Source organism: Neodiprion fabricii, chromosome 3, assembly GCF_021155785.1.
Source record: "Neodiprion fabricii isolate iyNeoFabr1 chromosome 3, iyNeoFabr1.1, whole genome shotgun sequence".
In the NCBI taxonomy this organism is placed as follows: Eukaryota; Metazoa; Arthropoda; class Insecta; order Hymenoptera; family Diprionidae; genus Neodiprion; species Neodiprion fabricii.
The window spans coordinates 33,318,300-33,334,601 of record NC_060241.1 but is presented as its reverse complement, the minus strand read 5'-3'; the positions used below and the strand labels follow the sequence as shown (position 1 = coordinate 33,334,601).

General features: G+C 41.2%; 2 protein-coding genes across 2 annotated transcripts in view; one reads left to right on the top strand and one right to left on the bottom strand.

Annotated features, from left to right (window-relative positions):
* Nucleotides 1-13,642, bottom strand: part of LOC124177862 (cyclin-dependent kinase 12-like) — a 45,872-nt gene extending 32,230 nt beyond the window's left edge. Inside the window, exons 1-2 of the mRNA XM_046560743.1 lie at nucleotides 13,571-13,642; nucleotides 12,770-13,460 (exon numbers count right to left, since the gene is read on the bottom strand). Of these exons, the coding sequence (XP_046416699.1) occupies nucleotides 12,770-12,803 (34 nt within the window). The 5' untranslated portion in view covers nucleotides 12,804-13,460; nucleotides 13,571-13,642. The remainder of the gene's footprint in view (nucleotides 1-12,769; nucleotides 13,461-13,570) is intronic.
* The window catches only part of LOC124177864, a 65,279-nt gene that overhangs the window by 25,626 nt on the left and 23,351 nt on the right, over nucleotides 1-16,302 (top strand). The gene's annotated exons all lie outside the window — the stretch shown is intronic.

Genomic DNA, 16,302 nt, shown 5'->3' with positions numbered 1-16,302 from the left:
GCTGACGCCGATCAATCGTATATTATTCATATCCCACGCATAGCTCATCCAGAGATTTCAATTTGCTCGATACCGAGCTCACTTTTTCCTCTACCCCTCCTCTTATCACTTCGGACTCTGGCCCGATCTTGAGTTTCTTCTCTGCCGCGTGTATCTGCTCTGTAACAACTCACAGCTACGCGAGCAATCGATTATTCGTTATCACTCGGGGAGAGATAGCCTTTTCAACTTCGCGTTGTGACCGATATGCAAATTGCCACACTCAGAACCGAGGGACAGTTACTCGCTAATACAAGCCGCGTCCCCTTTTCTATTCAATTTTATCAAGCTCTGCCGAAGCGTATTTTTCAACGAATCAGCCCTCTGATTGTCTGCAGGAAATGCATGTACCGATTCTCCGATACGAATGTGCACTGCTCGGAGAATTTATATCAGATGAATTTGTAAATTTATCAATTTGCAAAGACAATCGACCGATGGATTATAACGCTGTATTTGTATACCGCAAGCGAAAGAAAATTATACGACAAGTATGCTCGACACGAAACGCGTACACGGTAGTCATGCACGTATATGCACATCGAATTGTGAAAGCCCAATTGCAGTTTGATTGGCTGATCCGGTTAAGTTTGGACCTCGTGTATGGCTCGGTGAGTATAATTCTGATCAAGTGCAGTCGGATCGTATAATTCTCTTACTTTTACGTCAATTTATCTAATGATCCGGATCCGATTACCAAATTAGGCAGAGAAACAAGTTATCTAATAAAAGGGAGGTTCTTTGCGACGGCCAGGCTTATGCGCCAAGGGACTAAGTGTAGTTTCAGTGTCTGGATCGTGAAAAAAAATTTTTAACGTACGTAAGTAGGAAAAGTTGATGGAGTTGAAACTTGAAAGATTGAAGAAATCTTTTGACACATGAATTTCTTAACGCGAGACGTAAAAGGAGGCATAAAATATTACGAGGAGTGTATTAGCTGGACTTCTTGCACACGTTCTTTTGGAATGAAATTAATCCCTAACTGAAGTTTGTAAATTAGACGCGACGAATCCGAATTTCTCACATTTCATTCGGAAATTAATGATACGAATTGAAAACCCCGTAATAAAAAGGTAATCTGCTTATTTCATTCGTCGCCATCTGCTTTTCCACATCAAAGAACCGCCGATAATAAACGAAAGATAAGAAAGATAAGAATATTATATACACCAATATTACATATGTATATGCTAGTGGAATTAGTTCGTCACGGTTTTTCGCCATTTCCTTACTTCGTGAGACGTGCGATTTTCGAATTCGAAATAAACACTTCAACTCGGTAATCGAGAGGGTAAAATCTGCAACATTGAGTGAACATCGAGCTGCACTAATTGGGATCAGCCGACGCCACGACGTTACTCTATTATGCATACAGCCAGTCGAATGTCAGACTTTCGTTGTCTAGTATTTCCATTAACGCAAACGGCTGGGTCGTGTCATAATCTGAGCCCGAAATTAGACGTGCGAATTTCGGTGAAATCTAAAGCTGAGCGGGTTCAAGCGGCGCAAGTTTGGATATCGAGTTACGTTCTGGTTCTCTGTTTCAAATGATACAACGCATAGTGGGCGAAACAAATGTAAATTAGCTAGAGTGAATGGATCCGGTGTAAGGATACAGTCTGTATTATGTTTCGTCTGGAAGCAACGTATCTTTTTTTTTCTTTTCTTTTTTCTTTTCTTATTTTAATCACTCTTGACTGAAAAACTTGTTGTTAATAGCGAGAAAGGAATACTCGCTGAAGGATATCTCTTAAATCCAATTTTAAAAGGTCCCCCTCCGAACTCGAAGTTTTCCCATTTAATCGTAAGTAACACGGTGTCAGTTGAATATTTAAGTTGTAAAATCAATAGTTTTACCGGTAAAGACGTTTGAAGAGAAAATGTTTACACAAAAAGACATGTCTTGTAAACGGTTGAAGTTAGAGTAGATCTTGTCCTTTAGATATTTTTACAGAGAATTGGATCGCCTATAAATCTTCTTACTCAAGCTTTTGCTGTCAAGTGACACATCAGTTTAGCTACTAAAGCCTTTGAGGAAGAATTTTCACATTGAATTGACTTTCGATCAGAGACTTGTAATATACTTTCTAACAGTGTGAGCTACGGATATTTCTCTATAGAAATTTTTAAATTGGATCTCAGAAATATCATTCCGTGATGATTCTTTGCTTACCATTTGCAAGAAATTTGTTTGGTGGTAGCGAAAAGAAATGCTGCTTTCAAATAAAACAGCAGCATGTCGATGCATACCCTATTTGTAGAACCAGTAACAAATTTCCACGGTCCAATTGTTAAATTGTTAACAAGTAGACACGGGCCGCAAGCAGCTTAGCATATGTAGGGCTCGCGCAGCTAATCGCGAAACTAAACGTAGGACATCCGTTTTAAAGAGGGTCACATCCCCTCGTAAATGTTCGTATCAACGCGTTTATTCTTACGCTCTCCATTGTCTAAAGCAGTGCAGGCAGCGACGTTGAGCAGCGAGGCTCTTGATAAGTGTTAAACGATGTGCCTAATGAGACAATTCGGACGGACCTCCCTGTTCATAATACTCCGAGCCCGGTGAAACGATGCAAATCTCCGGACAATTCCACGCTTACGGCTCGCTCAACTCCGTTTAACAGAACGTGTGAAATACGTGGCAGCTGAAATTTAGCGTCGAATGAAATCCGACTCATCACGTTCACAATTACATTGATGTGACCGTATTGGATGAAAAATTTCTTTTGAATATTTTCGCCGTATCTATTCCTCGTCCAGGAACGAGGTAGTAAAACATAAAATCTCCAAACTTATCCACCATTTCCGCAAAATGGCGGCTTTATCGGCGTCCTTGAAACGAGGATAACTTTTGAGCTACTTGGTGACTCGGTACTAAATTCAGGCAGTGATTTCTTGCCATTCGTCTACAGCTACCTGATTTTTTTCGCAATTTTTCTCGGCACGAATAAAAAATTACGATCATCTGAATTTTCGAAGTGTAAATGATCGCGAAACGAGACGGCAAAACGTGTTTTTTAGGGTGACGGTGCCTTATACGACAAGGAACACGGGTTTTCATGTACCTGCAGTATTGTCGAAATGCGACAGAATGTTTTGATACTTTTTTTTATTTCAGGTTACGGGATGTTTTCATACGTATAAAGCTGTCAGTTTCCATATAGTGTTTACGCGAATTTACCTACATCGTGATAGGAAACCCAAGGAAAAGCTCCTCCAGTTCTCAAGGCAATACACGTAGAGAGGTCCGTGAACGTGACGGCCTGCATCTTTGTACCCGAAGTTTGAATATTTCAAGTATCGTATCCTGAAACCGTCGTTCCTCCTCCACTTCAGGCACCATTCAATTCTCCAATTCCCCTCGTTTTTATACCTATTTCCGAGCCGGGTGTCACACATGGAGGAAGCGTATCGTCTCACCGACATATAAACATATCAACTCGCCTTGAAACTTGGACCATATAACGAGGCCATCACCCATGAAGGTGCTTTTTCGTTCAAGTCCCGCGACGGATTCGTCATGGTCGTATATTTTGTCTGTAGGAAAATGGAAAAATAAAAAAATTGCAAATAACAAAAGTGCTCTTCCGACCGGAAGGAGACGAGAAGGGAATTGAATCGAGAAACAAGATCCAGGCTGAGGGAACGTCGAATGGACGTGGTCGATAAGCGGAACGAATGATCCTGCAAACGAACTGGAGAAAAACAAGGGTGTCTGACGAAATTACCTGATTAGGTAATCGATTCCGATCCGTTGCGTTTTTGCAAACGCGTCGCGCACTCCTCGTAGCTTCTCGAAGGTCGAATCCTTGTTCACTTAGTCTAATTAAAGAGCAGGAACTTGGCACAGTCGGTAAACGATAGACTCAATAACGTATCGCTGGGAAATTAGAAAGTGGCTTTGTACCGTGCAACATATATCTTATGCGGAAACGTAATAAGCGCGCTGTCCGTTTAAATTATAGTCCGATCCTATTAGCGGGACTCTGCACTTTGAGGTAAGTATATACGTCTTATTTCGGCCAGGATCCCGCCTACAGCCGTACCTGCGTGGCCTAAGCACTCAACCTCGGGTTTCTCGGTAATTTGGAAAATGCGATCTCTTCGCAACCGAATCTAATTTCACGCAAGGTGAAACCAGAGAGCTCGCTGCTTCTCCGGATATGCGCCAACCACAAGAGGGTCATCGTAATGTGTTCCCAAACTTTCAAATGTCAACGAATAATGACGATGATATCGAACCTCAAAGATTCTCCCGGCCTTCGAGACGATCGAGATGGATTTGATCCACTCCGCTTCGGCCTTGATCTCTGCAGATAAGAATTTCATTTCAAATCTTTGCGTGTGTGTGTGTGTGATACGCCGGATGTGGCAGCTCACAGATTCGTGACCGTCCGCGTCAACGTGTATCGACGACAAATACTGCGCCATTTGACATCGACGACAGGCCCAAGTGTCAAGTGTCATCGGTCCAGTTCGCTCCGTCGTTTTAACTGACACACGCAGGCACGCCAAGCCGATCAAATCTGTCCTCTTCGCTTCTCTCGAATTGGAATATATGTATATATGGTACGTATAATGTTTGATTGGATGTTTGAAGGGTGTTGTCGCCGAGTGAATTGAAGCGATATAAAGTATACAGACGATCACGGTACTCGCGTCAAATTTTACTTTCTCTTGCAATAGTGCGAACAAAAAAAAAAAAAAAAAAGAAAAAAAAAGACACATGAACTCGATATATCCATGGAATTACATGTTTTCGTTGCGTTTGGCTCTCTTCTTATACACTTCCACACGGTCATTCGGATCTCCCGATTCCTCGGCCGCCTACTTAGAATTTCAAATACCCGTTCCATGGTTTACTATCCTTTCTGTTTTCTACGCGGTTATATTTATTCATCATAGCTTATACTTTCCAGCGACAGTGACGGATGCCTTGTTTTCTTTGGCTGTATTGTCAATCAACCGCATCACCCTATTTTCAGTTTATACCGCCTGACACTTGAGTCCATTTTACTGTCGCTCGGACACCGCGTCAATAGCAACCAACACATTTTGTTCTATTCAACCATAGCTGTATAATCGTAATAGCAAGAATTAATGATTGACGCTACATTAAATTCTCACGATCCTTCTCCGAGGAATAGTTTTAGTACAAGCAGGTGCCCTTACCGTTCCTAAGACTTCGGTCATGAAGACAGTTGCGAAACTTGGAGGATCGAAGAAAGGTCACTCGTCGTTCACAATTTCTGTACGTACAATGAGGCACGTCGCCGCAACTCTGGCGATCGATGAATCGGAGTGAATTTAAGAGGTTCGAACCTCCGTGATTACTCGGTCCAAGATGGAGCGCTAATTTGCGCAAAAAGGAGTCAATCACTCAACCATCTGTCCGTTAGTTTCGCGCTCTTCGTGATAGCCTGCGGGTTTTTCGACCGAAGAAACCGAATTCTAAAGCTCAACGTTGAACGTACACGAAGATACACCCGAAGACACGTGGACGAGACGGTCTTCGGACCAATCAGGGCGACAGTTCCCGCCGTAGATAGCGTGCTTTATTGATGAAAGCTCTGATCGTGGCTGCAGCGTCGCAAGCACGGTGATTTAAGACGGTCGGAATCGGATATTGGCCCGTCGTGCAAATCAATTGGTCCTCATCTAACGGAGCGAGACAGAGGAGGATAAGAGAGCCGAGAGAGTACGGAGATGCGAGCGAGAAATCGTCCTCGACGTCTCCCAAGGAATTCATCTTCCGGAATTAACCTTCGAACTGTCGTTCGCTGTGTGTAATAGTGTAAGTTGAGTCATTGAGACGCCGCGAAGTTTGGAGCTGGGAAGCAAAATCGACGCTGACGGCGGCCACTCCAACATACGAGAGATAAGAAAAATATATACTCTCCGACTTGTGGCGGGTGCCCCATTAGGTCTATTTATAATGCGGAAATTTCCACCCGCACAATCCAACATACATACTCACCTGTGCGAGGTTTATACAGGCGAACGAATCTTCTCGTGGGCGAAAATTACACAAGCTAGAAATACACGCGCGAAAAAAAAAAACGAAATGGAAATATTCGCCCAGCTTTTATCAACAAATGGGTTCTGTACACTTTTTACACGTGTGTTGAGGAAAATACAACATTTTCTATTAGCCTGTAAACTGTTTACAGGGGAAATGATGAAGCGCTGAACTAGGTCGGGTTAAGGGAACGTTTTCATCCCGAGCAGCTTCCTTTGATTCACATTCTCCGGGTTACAATTACAGTAACTCTGACCGTATAAAGAAACTTGATAGCGAATCTGACTCTGGGTTAAAACGTGGAGAGACGTGGCTGATTCGTAGGAGAGAAGAAAATAAAGAGACGAAAACGGAAGTGCTGACAGAGCGTGACGAAGTTAATCGGGGCAATACAGAGTGAAAGACGATTAGAAATATCAGAGCTTATTTATCGTGAATCGCATTGCTACCAATGTCTGAAATATGAAATTGGCTTTTCTATCGTTACGCAACACGGAGCAAAGCGATTGGCATCGACCGATTTTATACGATTGCTCGAGATTCTCTTAAATTTGATTATGTTGCTATTCACTGCTTGTTTTCGTTCTAGAAATGCGATAAAACCTTGTTCGACGACGGGTAGAGATGACGAGGGTCAATAAAGTTTTAATCAGCGCTCTCGTCCAACATAGACAACGGTCGAGAACTGCGGACGAAGAAAAAAACTGAAAAGAAAAGGAATACGTGGTCAAAAGTGATATTAGAAAAAAAAAAAGAAAAAAAAAAAAGAAAGAAGACATTTTTAACCACGATGAAAAAGAGTGCGCGCAACATAATTATGAAACGTATAAACAAAGGCCGTTCCGTTACTTCTGGGAAAATTTCCGTCATGCCGCAACGCAAAAAGCCCTAAAATTATCGTGCTCGAGGGCGCGGAGAGAAACAGAGAGAACCGATCCCCTGAATAATACATTCAATTCCGTACAAATCTCCCTGGCCAAAACGCCGCGGTAACGATAATTTACTGTAAAATTATGTGAACAAGTATATACCAGGTGTATAATTTGAAAGAATTAGAAAGACCTCGGTTGTATTGTAAGGAACCTCTTGCGGGTAAGAGAATTAAATTTAATTTTTGAAAATGGAAGATCTCGTTCTAAAATATAAACTGCAGGATGTCGGGGCCCGAGATATTTTCAAATTATGAACTATGAATAGAGTTAGATACAAGATAAAGAAGAACGTTATCATCCAATCCAAAGGTCGTTTATTTGTTTGAGAATATTTCCAGTCCGTTTCGCGATTAATGGATAATTGATTCTCGTCTCCTTTCGAAGAGGATCAACATCGACGGCTTATAACAATGGAAACGTTAATATTCTTCGTGTTGCGCAATGCTCGCGAGTGTTTAGCGGGTGGGAAATGACTCGGAGTTAATTCCCTCGGCGGTGACACAAGACCCGACAATGTAACCGATGCCCCCGAGGCGTAATCCACCTGCCGGCAGGTTGACTTATACACTCGCCGAGTGTAGAAAGTACGTAATAACGAGTGTGGGCACACTGCCATCTCAACAATTTCGCAAGACGTGTAACAAGGCGTTATCAGGGTAGCGAGAAAAGCAAAATTACACATCGAAACGTGCGTCGTTACAGATAATTACGCAGGCTCTTGTGTCGAATTGTTCGTACATTTTTCATCCTAAGAAATGGTCCGGTCGCTCTTGATATTTTTCGCTTCAAGTTACGCGTCTATATTATTCGAAACGATCTACCCGGTGCAATAAAAAACGAACACACGACTCGATCGCTAAATATCAATGACGAATTCGCAGCGCACGGCGTGATTGATGGTAAGATTAACGCGATATTCTCAGATACACTTCGTGATACATTAATTGCAATTTCGATCAGTGGCGAGGAGAGAAGAGCATGAAACGATAACAAGAATCGATTACAGATATTCGCTGAACCGACGTTTCTTGTTATTGTGGAACAAGAGAAGAGTAAGGATGAAGAGTTTCGTCTTGTTACACTAAGGCCGAAACGCCTATTCGATTAAAGTATAATTATATTATTATCGTTCGAGCTCAGTCATCTCTGCAAAATAATAATATGAATAAATACTTGAATTTCTGCACGTATGCTGTGAGACGCTTATATGTATGTTTTGTACACTCTTGTCATGTAGACGCGTTGAATCGGCCCAAAAATAAAAGGTGAAGTGTTCGAGTCGGTCATCCGATAAATTCTTATACACCTGTTGCACTGCATCAACGGCGAGAAAAACATCAGATCGTTATAAATCCGCGTCTGCGTTATATTACAGGTAATTTAGAGTAAAAATTTATATAGATTATCCGCCGCAAAAATTATCCGATCGAATTCACGTTTGTTTTTGTAAAACATTAGATCCGTCCTACATAAAATGTAGATATAGCTTGATAAAGTGGAAAGGAATAAATTTGTCAATCACTTGATCGAAATAAATTTATGTAGCCGATTCTCGCTCGTCTTTACACAACACGTACACACGCGATATTCGTGTTTAAGAATTTAACGCGTAGGTATTGAGCTGCGATCGTTGGAGCCAACCATAAAATTATTTCACGTATAGAGCTGTTATTGTCAAGAGAACATCATCTGCACACACACGCCGTCTTGTATCGGGTTATAACGTTGCGTAACGAGTGTTCTTCGCAGTCCGGCAATCGTTATAATTTATGTCGTTACTTTTTTTCTTTTTTTTCTTTTTTTTTTGGTTTATTTTCATCTTTTTTTTTTTCTTTTTTTCTTCATTCAATCGCCATCTTTGAGACGGTTCTTAAAAAGTCTGTCGTCACGGTCGTAACTTGGAAACATTCGCGATGTTCGTCGTACCTTTTAAAATTAATAACTGAATTGTAATTTTATTGATTATTCTTCTCACTCTCATTTTCTCGACATGTATACAATAATGTGTATATTTTTAAAAAAGCAGATTATATCTCGGACCTTCGAAACTACACGTTTACTACTTCGATCGGAACCCTGGATCTTTCATAATAAGCGCTACACCTGTGTGTAATAATTAACGTGTATTAATATATGAAGTTGAACGAGTCAACATATTTTTCCCTCCTCTTCTTCCCTGCGGCGGTATAGTATAGTTATATATATATGCCAACCTTTCTGCTGCACATACATGGTCGAGCCGTGTTGCTTTTTACGCGTATGGAACACGTTTATCATCCACATCCCGAATCGGAATAAAGAAGCGAGAATTAAACCTGGACACGGGAATATCAGGCAGCGCAAAAACGCAGCACGGCATGACCTTCTGCCTTGGCAAAGAGTAGAACGAAAAATGAAGGAAACGAAAGAGGAATTAGAAAAAAAGAAAACAAAAAAAAAAAAAAAAAAACATATCACACCGTTGCTCCGGGGAGATTGTTTTAAAAATTTATTCTTGCCCGCCGAAATTGCTCACAAAGGTTCGTATAATTACACCTCGGCACATCCTCAATTCCATCGAGTCTTCGTCACCTTTTATGAATTTGGATAAACGCGAGTCGCGGTACGTTATTCACTTGTGATAAACATACTGGAAGGTGTCGTTCGATGTATCTTTCGGTAGGAGAATGTTTTTTTTCTTCTCTTTTTTCATTCTCTAAGTCAAAAATTCACAACTGCAAATTATGTATGTAGGCTTGCCGGTTAAAGCACCGTAAGAAGGATGCTGGCCATTCGACAAATAAGAACGGCTCGACAAGATCTTTCGAGAAATTTCTAACCATCAGTCACGATCAGCCAGAATTGTGATGCTAATTAAATAATCCGGCGTCGTACGTCAGATACGCTGATATTGAAGCAGGACGTATTAATTATTGTGCATCGAGTGTGAGATTTCTCTGAGGACTGATTGCAAGGCATCCGTCGGTTTTCGCACCTAAATAATTAGGCGCAGGCGTTAACGAAACAGTTGCGACAGCCGGGCGTCGTTGACATTTGAATTATTTGATTATAGGTTGTAAATTTTGAGCAGCAAACTTCGCCACACGATAAATAACGTGCGAGAGCTCTGCGAGACTCCGATGCCTGAATTCGTAATAATGTAATCTCTTTATTATGCGATCGCCGAGGGGTTTTGTAAAGGCTAAAAGATTATAGATGAGCTGGCAGAAAATCTATCTCCCGAGTATAATAATTCAAAGGTCTTACAGAGATCTGCTTGAGATCGATCTATCACTCGACCTTTGAAACACACAAGCAAACGTATAAGCAATACGTCGGCTCTATGTAAGTCTGCCAATAAGCGAAGCTCATTACCATTAACTGCCGTCGTCATCGCGTTATTAAATTTCTTTCTTTTTTGTTTTTTTTTTCTTATTTCGACTCTCAGGCAAAATGACACCGTCTTAGATTTGACTCCGTCTTTGTAGAATAACGATTCAAAGCTGCAAGGTATTACGATGTTAGGTACGTCCTGTATCGGTGGAAGCCTCGTAATCGGAAAGTGATTTCTGGTTTCAAACGTCACCAAATATTTATCGACGACGATATTAATCGCTGTTCGATTCTCCGATAAGGATTTGTACGGGACGGCGCCTCAACGGCGAACGTGACGATTCTATAATATATAGTCTTAGACCCCGGGTGCTTTTAGCATAGGAAACCTTGCGATGTCGGTCCTGCAATTAGTGTCACAATACCGGAGTCAGCCCCCTGAATGTGCTATACACTTGCGTTGTGAGTGAATTGGAACGGACTATAGGTAACAATGACCGAGTTCAAGCAATAACAATTAATAAAGACGGTGTAGATGTCGGATAATGTAAAGCTGTATAATATATTGTTACAGACCTTCGCTTGCGCCGCGTGTACAATTGGAAAAACTTCTCCGTTCCTTTTTATCGTACCGAGACTGTGTTCGCGATTAGTCGATTAATCGGTCGGTCGAATAAAAAATTAATAACAGACAGTGGCTATTAATTGATTGATCGATAAAAGCAATTATCGCGTTGTAAAAAAAAAATAAAATAAAATAACAATCGTACTGTTATATTACACAATAACGATCGAAACGAGCCACATATTTCACATATTCACATGTTGATACGGAACGTTTAAACTCGGCTTAAAACAACTTGTGAATCCGTATAAATTTCATCTAAATTCGATCGATATGACGAATAATTGACATGGGAAAAGAGTTAAAAAAAAAAAAAAAAGAAATAAAAACAAAGAGAAAACATATTATCACTCCGTCGAATTGCGGGTACTTTTATATTCAACGAATAACCGGTCGCTAGAGAGTCGGCCGATGCAATTCTATTTTTCTCACCGATGTCTGCCTTCTATACAGGTACGAGTATGTAAATATGCGGTAGACATATTATGGTAAGGTATGCGGAGTGAAAAACAATTCTTTCAAAGACATACCCTGCACAGATGTAACATCCTGTAGGTAAGAAGCTCAAGACAGACACCTAATTGAGGCGATGGTAAAAACCGCGAATTCCCATGAGAAAGAAATTCGCATTACACACGCATGGGCGTAACACCTGCGTATATTTGTAAAGTTTTTATTTCTTATTACACAGGCGGCAATTACCCGCTACGTTAGTTTTTTTCCCTACGCTTTCGTTCTTTTATCGTTACATTTCTTTCTCTTTGCGGTGAACTTTATAATTATCCGTTCGTTGCAGGCGTTGTAACGAAGCTGTCTGTAATAAGTTGTTACACAGCTTCAGCCCGGTTCGCACCATGTTCGCGAAATTGAACATGGTTGGATATAACGATTCGTTACAAGTACGGCTAGATCGGGCTCTTGCGTTGCGTAAAATAAAAGCGAACAGGTGTAATCGGTGGGGAAATTGCACCGGTATGACTTTCGGCAAGTTAAATTGGAGGGAGGAGAATTGATAGATCGATAAAATTGCAGCCGTAATACCAATTCGGAGTGTTATACCTTATTGGGAGGGACGTTGATGAGTTTGCAGATAGCCGAAACATGTGTTAATATCGTGAATGGACAGGCCGAAAAATAGAAAGGATAAATATATTCACTGCCGGTTGTACGCGAGCCGTGCAACAACAACATTAAAGCCCGCGGTAATGATTATCGAGTTAAAGAAGTTGCGCGATGGAAAATATCGATACGCCTTGTGGGTTTTATAATGAGATGACCGCGCATCGAGTGTTTATATCGAATGATTGCATGTATTCGTAAGCGGCGGAGATCTGTTCAAACAAGAGAACGAAAATATAACTTACCGGAATTGTAAACAAAAGCTTAGGTATCGAAGCTTCGTTTAAAATAGCTTCAAAGTGGTTGGAGATTTGATAGATTCGTTCGATTTCACTTTGACTTCGGTCATTTTATTCAGTATTGCACGGTATTGATTACGATCAATAAATTGCAACGTTGAATTAACTACTGAAAAAGAAGAAAACTTATTTCAGCAAATTTGTAAAAAACGGTCTTCTGAATAAAATGAGTAAAATTGAACGGATATATTAGATTTTTAAACAATCTTATGTTGTCCGAAACGATGCACCGTGATCTAAGCTTTTGTTTATAAAACCATTATTTTCTGTCCTTGTTCCTTCAAAAAGACCTTCCCTCATAGCTTGCGAATATGACGACATGATAAATGTACTTAACGCAATAAAGTTAGTAAGATTTCGGGAGTCCTGGCCATCAGTCTTATCAAAATTAGTCAGAATAATCAGTTAATTGGGCATAAATTACCTTCAACAGCCGTCATATTGTCTCCGAGTTTCATCTCTGGTGCATCTATCTGGGTCGTCGGACCCTTGGGACTCGTTCCGCGTCTGACGATATCGGGTTTCTTCCACTCGCGAGGAGAGAGACTCGGTCGGATGATGGATATGGAGATGGAGGAAAGGGCCAGGAAATAGGGAAGGGAGAGAGCTTTTCTGTATCAGTGATGCGTATCAACTGTCAGTCGGCCGAGTTGAGGAAAGGGATGAAACTTGGCGCTGTTCGTTGTTGGCACGCGTGTAAGCAGGTGGCTCCTTCCTTTTTATCTCCGCATCCGGTTCCGGATTCTTCTTCGCTTTTTGTACCACCCTCGGATTTTATCATCGAATCGGTCAGAGTCTCGTTACGACGACCAATGTCGAAAGCTCAATTTTTGTACTGTGTCTATCATTTTTTATATTTCATATTACAGACTGTCTTTAAGCTCGTATAATAATGTTATATTTTTAAAAAGGTATAATTTTTATTCAACGTCAATTAAAACCACTCTCTTCTTTATTACAGGCTTATCGCTTTTGTAGAAGGTCGTGTTTTTTTTTTTTTTTCTAAACCATTTTCATTATTTATTCAGTTTTACATTTAGGGACAATATCTTGAGCACTTTAAGCGCGTTGTAAAGTTTAGAATTTTTATAGCTCGTTGACGTTCGATTAATGTACTGAAATTTGAGTTCGCCACTGTTCATTATTTATAAATCTATTTTAAAACGTTCCGTCTTTTCTAGAACTCTATTCTCTTTTCAGCGATCACCAAAATTATATCTCTTACCCGAATCTGATCACGCTAAATCGGCGCAAGATTTATCCGCACTGTGCACTTATCGATACGAGCTACCAGTTTTATCATCTGAAAAACGCAACGTTCGATTAATCTTCCCGCAGAAAAAGCTGGAATCAATCTTTTTTACACGAGTTCTGATCAGACCCATCACAGCAGGTTTCGTGCGATCAACTACCCTACTTTTAAACTCCCTTAAACTGTAATTGAGTTCAACAACCGGTAGAAGACAAAGACTAGACGTTAAAACTGGCTACACGGCGGAGTGCGGTCGTCTTTTTTCTTTGTCCCTTTACCGAATGAAAACCAACCAGGTGGTTTGTCCTGTCCGTGTGTGTAGTGGAGCATAATGAAATATCGAAAAACGCCGTTGGCATCGACATCGTGACGTGTTCATGGCTAGGTGCTTTATCGACTTTCTGTCAAAAGGAATAAACCGCGCTTGAGGATCCAATCGCATAATCGTTAACCCGCCGGCATCCCGAAGAACCTCGAGGAAACCCCTTCCGTACACAGGGTATAAAAAAAAAAAAAAAAGAAACAAAAACAACAACAACAACAACAAAGATCTATCCGAGCCTGCAGTTTCAATATCGGAGATTTATCTTATCGGTGGAAATTTCTTCGCGGACTTGAACTTTTTCACTTATCTTTTTTTATTCTTATTTTTCTTCTTCTCCTTTTTCTTACTCTGATTTTGTGTTGTTGCGAATTTCATTCCCGCACGCAAGTTTCTCACTCCCCTCAAGAATGAGAAAAACTGGTCGCACCGACGGAGCAACGTCACGATTTCGTGACTGTGTATCTTAGCCGTTTCTAGACGAGTCCTCGTGTTGTACGCGAGCGGCTTCTTCGCTCCCTGAATTCAGAGATGAATACCCATTGTTGGGATATTTTTAGGAACGAGAGGTCGCGCTAGGCCTCCACCGAGGTTTGACAAATACATAAGAGATTGCGAGATTCAATTTATCGAGTGAAGAAGTAGAAGAAGAAGAAGAAGAAGAAGAAGAAGAAGAAGACGAAGAAAAAGAAGAAGAAGAAGGAGGAGGCGGAGGAGGAGGAGGAATAGCCGTAAAAAAATTTAGGCCAAAGATTATCCCCGTTATGGAGTATCGGCACTTGGTTGACTGTAATTCAGCGTGAAAAAATACCGTTGGAGAGTGATTATGAATATCAGAAGGGAAAGTTGGCCCTGTCTCTGCCCGCCAATCTCCGACAATGAATATTCAAATACGGGAAAAAAAAAAACAAATCTCTCGAGCTTTGCTTCTACAGGGTGAAAAAAGCGGGGAAGATTCTTTGATCAAGCGACGACTGACGTACGCTGGATTCAAAAGAACCGAGTCGACTCGACGCGGCGTCCAAACAAGAGTGCGGGGTGCTCTGGATTACCGGGAACGTAGAATAAAAGCTGGCCATAAAGCTCCTGATCAAAGCACTTACACGTGTGCATGACGGAGAGCGAAACGAGTGCCGTGAAATATTTTCCATCGCCGGAGTAAGGGAGAAAGGAAAAATATCCCGAGGGTGCGGGTTTCGTTAGTAATTTTTCATGCCGAGCGAGCGGCTGTTACTTTAAGGAAGTCCCAAATCCGTTGCAACGGCTAAAAATATAATTCTAAATCGAGTCGGATCTGCAAAATTTTCTTTCAAATCACGGGGAATCGATTTGGGTAGCTTACGCCGTTGCGGATATTAAATCATCTGAAATCACGTGACGTAACGCATTGAGAAATCGCGCGTGGCAAGCTTCGGAAATCATGGAAATCGATATGAGTCTTGCGGTAAAGTCATTTTCACTCCGCATTATCATTTGCTCTACTTGTCATCCGTTTTACCGAGGCAATTTCCATTTACTTCCGATTATTTACCCTGACTTCAATCACTCACTGAGGTTTCCGGGGTCTTATCCAATCTGCAAATCGGGGATATGTTTCATTGGAAATTAGTTGAGATCGCTTGTTCGACGTGCTGTAAAAAAGCTAGTGCTATATTTTTATCCGACATACCTAAATACCTATAAAAAGAAGCATTGTTACTTGAGGGAGAAATTGAAAGTTACGTTTTGCAGGCATGTGTTACCATTGTTAAAAGATGGCTCGACTTCCACCGATTACCAAACGTATCTCAACTCATTGATTTCGAATGTTGAAAAGCATCTCGAATTCCTCGTATTACCATTTATACTTGATCAAACCTGTTATTATTAATTATCAACCCTCTATTTGTACAATTTTTCTTTACACATTTAACAAAGTGTTCTAGGTTTTGGAAAAATCGGGAAAAAAATTCAAGGCTACTTCTCAAAGTCTTGAACCACATTATCCGTACAAGTTGACGACGGACTCGGAAAATTTTCAAGTATTACAGATAAAATTTGATGTTGAGAAAACGAGCGTTTCCTACAAGACCGATCGTTTTCATACGGAGATATAATTTTATTTCAAAGTGAACGATCCCTCGATTCGGACCTCCGGGGGATGATCTTAGGGGGGTGCATTGGCTGACACAATGCGAGGAGTTCGGAGGCCGCGTTGCGCTCGCTCTGTTATTCCTTGCTAAATCGATAGAGCGAAGTGCGCGGCGCTGTGTTGCGGGGGATGCCGATGGTGGTGGAGGTGGAAGTGGTGGGATATACTCGTATATTCGAGGCATAGCGCGAGAGTAAACCGCGGCTAAATTCCGTGCCAGATTTACGGGGAACGGGCCCCGCGAATTCCCTC